Source organism: Anastrepha ludens, chromosome 4, assembly GCF_028408465.1.
Source record: "Anastrepha ludens isolate Willacy chromosome 4, idAnaLude1.1, whole genome shotgun sequence".
Classification (NCBI taxonomy): domain Eukaryota; kingdom Metazoa; phylum Arthropoda; class Insecta; order Diptera; family Tephritidae; genus Anastrepha; species Anastrepha ludens.
The window spans coordinates 106,176,773-106,187,493 of NC_071500.1; the positions used below are offsets into that span (position 1 = coordinate 106,176,773).

Consider the following 10,721-nt stretch of genomic DNA (forward strand, 5'->3'; position numbering starts at 1 on the left):
AAACGTAATCAGATGGTGTAAAGCCAGGACTATATGGTGGATGTGGCAAAACGTCCCAACCAAGCTTCAATAATTTTTGCCGAGTGGCCAAAAATGTGTGTGGGCTTGTATTGTCATGATGGAATACAATACTTTTTCGATTTATCAATTCGGGACGTTTTTCTTCAACTGCATTGTTTAATTTCGTTAGTTGTTCCATGTAGTCTGATGTCGATTGATCGTTCGGTTGGGTGGTAAGAGTTCAAAGTAGAACATTTCTTTGTAATCCCACCAGACTGATAACAAAACCTTCTTTTGACGAATATCAGCTTTTGATGTTGTTCGAGTTGGTTCGCCTGGCCTGTTCAACGATCTTTTCCGCCTGATATTGTTGTAAAAAACCCATTTCTCATCGCTAGTTATGAGTCGTTTTAAAAATGGATAATTTTCCTTACGCAGCTGTTAACGCGTTGCGTTAAATGCGTTTCTTTCAGTTCGTGAGGAGCCCATGTATTTAGTTTTTGAACATAGCCAAGTTGTTCTAAGTGCTTTTCAATGCATGTATGTGATAATGAAGCTTATCTGCAATCTCACGTGTTGTACTGTAACGATCCGAATCGATTATTGCTTTGATTAGGGCGTCATCAACTTCAACTGTGCGACCAGAGCGTTTTTCATGTTTGAGTGAAAAATCAAATTAATAAAGCCTAGTTGATTACACAGGCCGACAAAATTTAACCAACATTCAGACCCAGAAACCAGACTATATATTTCCGAAGGTTTATGATGCGCTGAATCCAAATCTGGCCTCAGAATTGCTCTATCAGCTCTGGTTTTCGAGATATCCTAACCTAAAAGTGCAAAAAACCCCATTTTTGCCCATATTTGAGGTTATGTAGCCTTGCAGATGTTTTCTTTCACCAAAATTAAAGGATGGCATCTTTAAATACAATCCTTCTTTTTTCAAATGGCGTTTTGTTTGCTCAAATATCATTTTTTTTCGCAGAGATATCGCATTTTGAAATTTTCATGGGCAAATATGGGCAAAAATGGTGTTTTTTGCAATTTTAGGTTAGGATATCTCGAAAACCAGAGCTGATAGAGCAATTCTGAGGCCAGATTTGGATTCAGCGCATCATAAACCTTCGGAAATATATAGTCTGGTTTCTGGGTCTGAATGTTGGTTAAATTTTGTCGGCCTAGTTCCATTAAACACGAAAGATACGATTGTCGTAAAAACTCAAACTAATAAATTAATTTTAGTTATCAATCCGAATTTTGCATGGACAGAGAAGCAGATATTAGTTTAAATTATTTCGGATACTTTTCCTTGTAGACTAGTGTTATTGTTGCACATTTGTGAAGAGTAATTAAAAGAGGAGATTGAATAATATCGACCCGTAAATATTTTATAACAAATTTTCGGAAAAGTGAATTTTTCCCATGGTAATTCACTGGCAATTTTCAAAGCGTTGGATGGCGGTAAGGGTAAATATTAAAAAACTGTTAAATAGGTGTTTCATTTTTTTGCGCATAGAACAAATTTCGGGGGTAACATCAAGAAAAGGCATGTTTTTTGGGCCATGCTATTGTACGTACACGCATACATAAATATATATCCAGACATACTACATATTTTTGTAGTAAGCCAAATTTTATTAATAATTTGTTTTGTCGCTTTAATCACATTGATAATATATTTTTAGATATAATGATATTTGGGGTAATTTGAAAATATAGCACACATTGTCGAACTTTTATGAGTATTATTTGCGTCGCAAGACCTCTTTCCAGCAATCGAAGTCAAAAAAAAAAAAAAAAAAAAAACAAGAGTATGAATAATAATACATAAATAATTTGTGCTGGTCCGACCGATAAAAAGGAATCAATATGATATTAATTAAAAACAAGTATACTAGGTGTGACTATTAACTTAGGAGAATGACGCTGCTATAGAAGAATGACGCAAGCGTCGAAAGTCAGTGTACCCACCAACGATTTAGTTTGAAGCCTTCTACCTCGAACGCGGTATCTTCTGCTTCTATAAACAATTCATTACGAGTAAAGCCAATATTATTTTTTTCCGAAAAATATTTTGTAAAAACCCAGCAACTGAGTCAACGGATTCCCATAGAAAAAAATTGTTGTTGTTGTTGTTGTTATTGTAGCCGTAACTTTGCCCTCTCAGTGTAGTGTAAATCAACAAATTGGTAATCTGGTTCGATCTTCCATATTCACTGGGCTCTTCAAGGTCAAACTATTAGCCAACATTACTGCCTTCACGCTCTTGCTGAACTTCGGGGCTGTATGAAAATTGTAATGAGTAAGCATGTATGAAGTCAAAATTTAGAAATCAAGTCCTCTGCCAGCTTTCTGATAGTTAATTTGCAGTTATTGATCAACTCTTCCTTCATTTCTCTTCTTATAAGCCTTCATGCCACTTGTAAACGGCTGTTTTCTTTAGAGTATCATTACCGAAACAGTTTCCCAACATTTCTAAGGTTTTTGCACCATTAAATCCATCATTTTATCGCAAAACTTAATACAAATTCGTTGTTACAAATTCAAACTAATTTTTAAAATTGCAAAACAATAGAAAACACGCGCAAGAGATAGATTTACTCAAGATGGTGTAACTTTTGGAAATGTCAAGCAATGGCGATAAAATTTTGGTAGGATTTGTTAATCACAGATGTGGCAACCTAGCAAAAGGAGCAAAACTCAAATCAGACATAGAGAGTAACTTGGCGAGTTTATTATAGAGCGAAAACTCACAGTTTCTATCTGTTTTTAGAGAAAAGCATAAACAAACTGAAAACACCTAGTTTTGGGCTACCCTGTATTTCACACCTGTTTGATGCTTTAGCAAAGAAAACACAATGATATCTTAGCCCTAAGCTTAAGCTTATCAGCCTAAAATACTTTATAGTGATACGATTGTTACTTACGGCACCAAATACTCAAGTATTTTCTATGTCTCGTTATGGCTTATTAATACAATAGGAAATAATATTTGCCTAGACGAACTCTCAAGGGGGGGGGAAAGTATTCAAGTAAAATATTTTGAATACCTACTTTTATTTTATTTGGGGGGAAAAGCATTCCCCAACAATTGATTTGCTATGTTACGATAAGATTTAATATTTCTAAGGACTTAATTGGAATATTTTTAATATCTATTTTTATATATTTTTTTATATTTTTATTTTTTTTTTTTATTAATATGCTTCATACTTTTATTTGCATGCTTTAAGATTTTCACAAATATGCCTAGAATTTAAAGTTCATACAAGAACCGTAAATGTACGTGAAGGTTTCCGTAAGAATGACATTGCTCTGATACAGCAGTTTGATAAGATACCATTTTGAACAAAAGCATTTATCTTATCTCGCCCAACCAAAGTACAACCATAAACAAGCAAAAAATTTCACACAGATGAGCGAAAACATACTCGCACACAAACATGTATATGTAGTTGTGCATGTGTTTATGACCCTCAGAGAAATCGATTAGTATTGAATTGCGAACTTATGACCAGTTCGTACGCCTTCTCTTTGCCAAATGGGCAACTGGTAAATCTTGAAACCAGCAACTTATTTTCTCAGAAATAGTAGTCAACTCAAGAATCTGCAGTCATAAAATACGGAGAAGCCGCATTTTTTGTCTTTACTTGTATTTATTGGCTTTGTTTGATACTGTTACATTCCAAAGACAATTTTCGCTACACCTAATAGCCGAGTGCTTCGCCATCAAAAACAAATGTTATTGGGTTTTTCCATAGTAACACAAGAAATTAGCAAAATTAGCAAATCTGCCGAAGCGTTTACACTGTCTCGTTCATGAGCTCGTCTAATAGCCTAAATAGGCGACGGCGTTAGTCTGATGAAAATTGTAGTGTGACAGACGGTTGTTACGCGGATTAGTGAACAGCTTATATGCTTATTGTATGGTTTTGTCAGTAAAAGATGGACCGCAGGCAGCAAATGCGGATATTAGCTGCCCTCGTACTAAAAATAATTATTTAAAATATCAAAACAACTAATGTAATTTCAAACGTGTTAATGCAAACTAGTATTGACTCCAGTCTTTCTTTTTCTTCTCTTTCAAAGCTTCATTATTTTTCATTCTCAATAGACATTAACGGTAATTTTTCGGCAGTGTGGCCATCGAACTCTCCAAATCCGCTTAAATTATGAGAATTAAGTATAGTTGTCAACCCGCATTAGTTACACTGAGTTTCTGGGCTATAGAAAAGTCTAGGCTATAGAGAAGTCTCGACACTTTCAATTATCAGGAGGTTTCAATGCTTAGAATAATTTGTTCTTATAAGGATGTATGCAAACAACTTTGTGCAAAGTTTGCCTAAATGCAGACTGAAAGAATGCCAATTTATATGGGGAACGTAGTGAGGCTCGCACGAGTTGATATACCAGCAATTCAGAATTTCGGTGGTAATTTTTAATAGTTTTCAAATGTTGCTTGTTAGTACTATTTTTTTTTTTTTTTTGGTATGAACGAAACCCTTTTTACTAGTATTCAGCCACAAAATTCTTATGCGTTTTTAGAACTTCTCTACAGGGTATTCTCTCGCAATCACTTGTTTTGCCTGTATTCCAGTCTCGCTGTGGGTATGCGTACGTCAGATGTTTTGTGACGCGCACGAAAGTTAAATTGCAAATTTTCATTTTTAACTTGTGCTCAGTTCCGAAAGTTTCTAGAGCCCTGTTGTTGGCTTGTCAGTTCTAGCAAAAGTGTACGTAGTGGCTAACACAGACAGCAGCTCTTAAAAGCCCCACAATCGGCAAACATGCCATAAACTACGTGTTATTTGGCATATTATAGTTGCTTGTAAACGATTTCCAATTTTCGCTTTTTTTCAAATTTACATACATATTTACCAATATACGTGCATATGTATGTAGGTAGGTGTATTTGCTACTTGTAATGTAATATTTACGCGATTGCATGTTATGCAATTCCACTTCAGACATTTTGTTTTCATGTCGCACCTATTGGAGTACACACATACACACATACTTATTTTTCGTCTATTATCTTTTCATCTGCCATTACAGATACGAGCTCTCACAAGATTTGTTGGAGAAACAAATTGAACTATTGGAGCGTAAGTACGGTGGCGTGCGGGCACGTAATGCTGCCGTAACAATACAGCGCGCCTTCCGTCATTATATGATGGTGAAAAAATTCGCCTCAATTACCGCAATGGCCAAAGCTGAGAAGCGTCTTAGTCGCCGTGTACTTATAGTGTCTGGTGGCGGCGGTGGTGGTGGTATTGGCGCCGACGATGGACCCGCTTCCAACTCATCACTGTCCTCGGCATATGGCAGTGCAACTGAATCTCAGCTGGATATGATACAGCAACAACAGCAGCAGCAGCAAATACAAGCACAACAGTCACAAACACAACAACAGCCGCGCGTTACCATCTTGGCTGGTCCACCGGGTAGTGTGGGTGCTGCATCTGTGCCCATTGTCTCGTCAAATGCCATGTCATCGCGCACACCACCCACGCGGTCACTATCGATGCGCGAGCGTCGTCAGCAGGATGGCAGCCCCATTCCACGCAGTCAGTCAGGTGAGGAGCTATTAAAAATAGTTAAAGAGGAATAAGGAAAAATTTTAAATTTAAATATCCTTAATTAATTTCATTTGACCTTATTATGATATATAAAGTAACTACACGGCCGAATGGGTTGACGGTAATCACACCATTCGGAAGTGCTTAGGTTCGAATATCCGAGCATCACCAAAAATTAAAGAAAACGTTTTTTTATAACAGCGGTCACCCCTCGACAGGCAATGGCAAAGCTCCAAGTGTATTTCTGTCATGAAAATGCTCCTCATAGGCTTAAAACTATGAAACCTTCCAGGAGGAGGTGCTCTGCCAAACGCCGAACTGAAGTGCACGCGCCAATTGTATATATTTATTTATTTATTTATTTATTTATTCATCAATTAAAGTATAACTTAAATAGATTACTAATATTAAAGCTTAAATATAATTTATGGTAAACAATACTGTGAGATACATTAGTCACAATTCAAAAAGTGTATCTCCAGATTAAGTCTTGATTTGAAAGTCTCTCGTGAGTTAGAATATATATGTATATATATAGGTCTATATATATATATATATAGGTATACATAATTTATTAAGGGTTGTCGCGAACTGTATCGGAAACACTTCTTAATCTCGCGGAATTTTTGGTTAGACGCCACGCACTTCGGTATTATCAGTTTTCGTGTTTGAAGCATTTTTCGGGTTTTTAAGATTTCCAATCTGGTTTGCAATACAAAATATGCTTGCTGGACCACGTATTAGTTTTAAAAAACGGTAAAAATGGCTTTGATACTGAGTCTTTCTTCTTCTTTCATAGCGTTACAACGCGGGGTGCGTCAAAGCTTCCTTCAAAATGCTCCTCCAAAGCGGTCTATCTTGAGCTGTTGCTTCGTAGTTACGTATTCCCAGCTTCTTAAGATCGTGTTCCACTGCGTCTATCCAACGGTTCCTCGGTCTGCCTTTGGCCTTCACGCACATTAGCTTTCCAGTCAAGGCTTTATTCACGGTACAGTCAACAGGCATACGGATCACATGACCTAGCCATCTTATGCGCTGCGCTTTAACAAAATGCACAGCTGTCTCGTTCTGAGTTATATCGTTCAGTTCAGAGTTCAATCGGGTTCTATAGGTACCATCATCCATTCTTATTGGGCCAAAGATCTTTCTTAAAATGTTTCTTTCCATGCGAACAATCTGAGCACAATCATCAACCTTAAGAGTCCATACCTCACAACCATATGTTAGGATTGGTCGAATAAGAGTCTTGTACATAGTAAACTTTGTAGCTTTAGACATAAGTCGGGCCTTGAACAAGTTAAGGTGGGCGTAATACGCTTTGTTGTCGGCGTTGATGCGATCCCTGACGGCGGAAGTTGAATCACCGCTACATGCGAACATAGCTCCTAGGTACTTAAAATGCTGCACTGCTTCAAAAGTATAGGCTCCCACATGGAAATTTGGCATCTGAGTCAATCGGGATTCAATTCTATTTTGAACTATTTTACAATTAAAAAGTGGGGGATTTACTTTATTCCCTTAATTTATTTTTATTAATATTTATTTTATTTTAATCTTTTAACTCTTCTCTCATATGTATTGGTATTTGTATTTGCGTAAAAGCTTTCTGACATATCCTTTTTGACCACTTTTAGGTGCCTCATCGGTTCCCATTGGCGGTGGCGGCTCCTCCGCCTCTTCAACATCTTCGGGCACACTCGGCTCGGCCGGTTCCACGCATCCACATGTAAATCTACTACATGCCACCGAACCGCATTTCTATGGCAGCCAACATCTGGCCACCCATTACTATCATGTGCCACCACACGAAGCCAGTTACGCCAGCTCGGCGAGCAATTCTCAGTTGGATAGCTCGTTGAATACCTCGTGGGCGAGCGTTGCCAGTGGCACGTCGCCACACACCCCTTACTATTCTGCGGCACAGATTTACATGCGACCAAAAGGTGCGCCCGGCAGCACTTCTGCCGAACGGAAAAAGGTACCACCCGAAGTGCCTAAGCGCACCTCCTCCATCGCAGCACAGCAGCATGCGCAACATCTTGCCGCACAACAGCAACACCAACACATGCTAATGATGCGCCAAACACCGCCACCCCCCTCGTTATTGCGCTCGAATGGGCTGTGTAAGAGCGCCGAGAATGGCAGTCTCACATCTGTGCAGAGTTCAGGTAGCGATTCCAGCGTCACATCAGCTGATCGCATTGCAGTGAATAGTGATATTGGTTCAGATCGTTCGAATTCACCACAAACTTGGAAACGTAATACAGCGCTGTCGAGCTCACAACAGTTCGTACACAATGTTGATACGTCAGCAGTCACATTTAGTCTCGCCCAGCCAACAGCTGCCATTGTGGCAGGTAGTGTAGTTTCTGCTGGAGTTGTTGGTGCGCCCAATACAGCGGATGATCATGCCGTGTCATCGCACACAACTGCAGCACAGTACGAACAGCACGACCAGCAGCAGGATCATAACTTGAATGCAACGGCTCCATTGCAGAATTATAAGGTTTCAGAAACGATACGTAAACGGCAGTATCGCGTCGGCTTGAATTTATTTAATAAGAAGCCGGAGAAGGGCATCACATATTTGATACGACGTGGATTTCTTGAGAACACGCCACAGGGTGTAGCGCGTTTTCTCATCTCGCGGAAGGGTTTATCGCGACAGATGATCGGCGAGTATTTGGGGAACCTGCAGAACCAATTCAATATGGCGGTGTTGAATTGTTTCGCGATGGAGTTGGACCTTTCCGGCATGCAAGTAGATGTGGCATTGCGCAAATTCCAGGCTTATTTCCGCATGCCGGGTGAAGCACAGAAAATTGAGCGTTTGATGGAGGTGTTCTCGCAGCGTTTCTGCCAGTGTAACCAGGACATAGTTGGACGACTGAGATCATCAGATACGGTGAGTGAAAATTAATTTTGCTGAAATTGAATATGAACTTCATTACAATCTCTTTACATTGCAGATCTTTGTACTGGCCTTCGCCATCATTATGCTAAACACCGACTTACACACACCAAATCTGAAGCCAGAGCGCCGTATGCGTGTGGAGGATTTCATTAAGAATTTGCGTGGAATTGACGATTGTCATGACATCGAAAAGGATATGCTTGCTGGCATTTATGAGCGCGTGAAGGCTAATGAATTCAAACCGGGAAGTGATCATGTGACACAAGTGATGAAGGTGCAGGCCACCATTGTGGGCAAGAAGCCCAATTTGGCGTTGCCGCATCGTCGCCTCGTCTGCTACTGTCGCCTCTATGAAATACCCGATGTAAATAAGAAAGAACGCCCTGGCGTACATCAGCGCGAAGTTTTCCTCTTCAACGATCTGCTGGTGATTACCAAGATATTTAGTAAGAAAAAGTCATCCGTGACCTACACGTTCCGGAACAGTTTCCCGCTATGTGGCATGGTTGTCTCACTGCTTGACGTGGCCAACTATCCATTTTGCATACAACTTTCGCAAAAGGTCGACGGCAAAATATTGATCACATTCAATGCGCGTAACGAGCACGATCGTTGCAAGTTTGCCGAGGATCTAAAGGAGTCCATAAGCGAAATGGACGAGATGGAAGCGTTGCGTATCGAAGCCGAGCTGGAACGACAGAAATCGGCGCGCAATCGCACAGCCGGGAGTTCTGAGAATCGTGACAGTGGCGTAGCTGACGTAGAGGTGGGCGCCTATCAGGCAACACCAGCAGGCGAATTAGCACCAAACGCGAACGACGCAGCGCAACAATTGAAACGGAGTGCGCTCAGCAACAGTCTGCTCGATATGCACGAGCAATGTAAGTTTTTTGCTTTACAAATATAAATACACGCCAACTAATACAATTAAATTTTTCAACAGTTGGCAACGAGAAGCCACAACGGCGTGGTAGTGTCGGTTCTTTGGACAGCGGCATGTCTATCTCCTTTCAATCGACCACCACTAGCAGCGCATCGCGCGAAAATGCTGCCGTCATTGCAGCGGCCGCCAATGCAGCAGCGGCCAAAATGCGCTTCAATTTGCCTACCGGCACCGCTGTAGCAATGGGCGGCAATATGAGCGCTGCCATCGTTTATCCCAATGCTTCCAGCTCTTATTCGCATGCTGCAGCAGGCTTTGTCAGCCAACCGCATGCTATACTCATGCAACAACAATTGGCAGCTCAGCAACAGCAACAGCACCTACAAAGCATGCAACAACAGCAGCAGCAACAACAACAGCAAGTGCATGCCGCTATGCAGGGCTCAATGACAGGACGAGTGCCGGGTAGCGGGCGCGAGCGTAAATTATCCCGTTCCGATGAAAGTGGACGTTCCACCGAAGTGTAAAAAGTGAAAGAGTAGTGAAACGAGATGGACCAAAATAAATGCACGCCTACGTACTTGTGCGGTAGGGGAAGAGAAACATTTTATTTTAGTGTCCGCATTTGAGCGGATGCAGAAAAGTTTTGTAAAGTAAAAGTTGAGTTTTTTAATTTTTTTGTTTCGCTTAACGTTACGTTTCGAGAGAAGAAAATAAGGTTTTGTTACGTTATTTTCTTTTGTCGAACTGCTTATTCGTTTGACAAATTTCTAAAGTGCGAATGCGTGAAAATAAAAATATTTAATGTTTCACATGTAAAGCAAAAAAATCAAATTTACAATTACTTTTGATCACAAGTAAGCATGGAATCATAACGATTTCGCTCTTCCAAAGAAACAGCAACAAAATGTTATAGGTTAAAAAGTCTTAATTGTTATTGCATTTCTGTGACAATTATGCCTACGCTAGTGGAACAGTCAGGGTTAACACCCGGCCAAGAACTTTGACTCCAGCAGCATGCCAGAAAAATGTATGTCTAATGTTTTATGCTGGTAGTACTGCAACTACAACTGAAGTGATGGCTTAGCAAAACTTTTCTCTATTCTAGGAGTCTTACAAGTGCATTTCGTTTGAACGTTTATTTTTCCAGTTGCAGTTAAGTTTGCATTACTCTTTAAGTTATCGTAAGCTCTGACCAAATTCTGTCACAAAACAGAGTAACAAACCTTATTTTTTTGGTTTAAAACCTTTAATTTTGGATAGTTGGTAAACTACACGCGTTTGAAATGCTTTTGAATGTATTAAATAGAAAAATCAGTAATAAAGGAAATACTAAGTAAATATA

General features: G+C 39.8%; 1 protein-coding gene across 7 annotated transcripts in view; it reads left to right on the forward strand.

The window, feature by feature from the left end:
• The window catches only part of LOC128860457 (uncharacterized), a 97,358-nt gene extending 86,637 nt beyond the window's left edge, over positions 1-10,721 (forward strand). For all 7 annotated transcript variants that reach the window (XM_054098004.1, XM_054098000.1, XM_054097997.1 and 4 more), the window contains 4 exons: positions 5,056-5,576; positions 7,214-8,484; positions 8,549-9,374; positions 9,437-10,721. In XM_054098004.1, the coding sequence (XP_053953979.1) occupies positions 5,056-5,576; positions 7,214-8,484; positions 8,549-9,374; positions 9,437-9,903 (3,085 nt within the window). In that variant the 3' untranslated portion in view covers positions 9,904-10,721. The remainder of the gene's footprint in view (positions 1-5,055; positions 5,577-7,213; positions 8,485-8,548; positions 9,375-9,436) is intronic.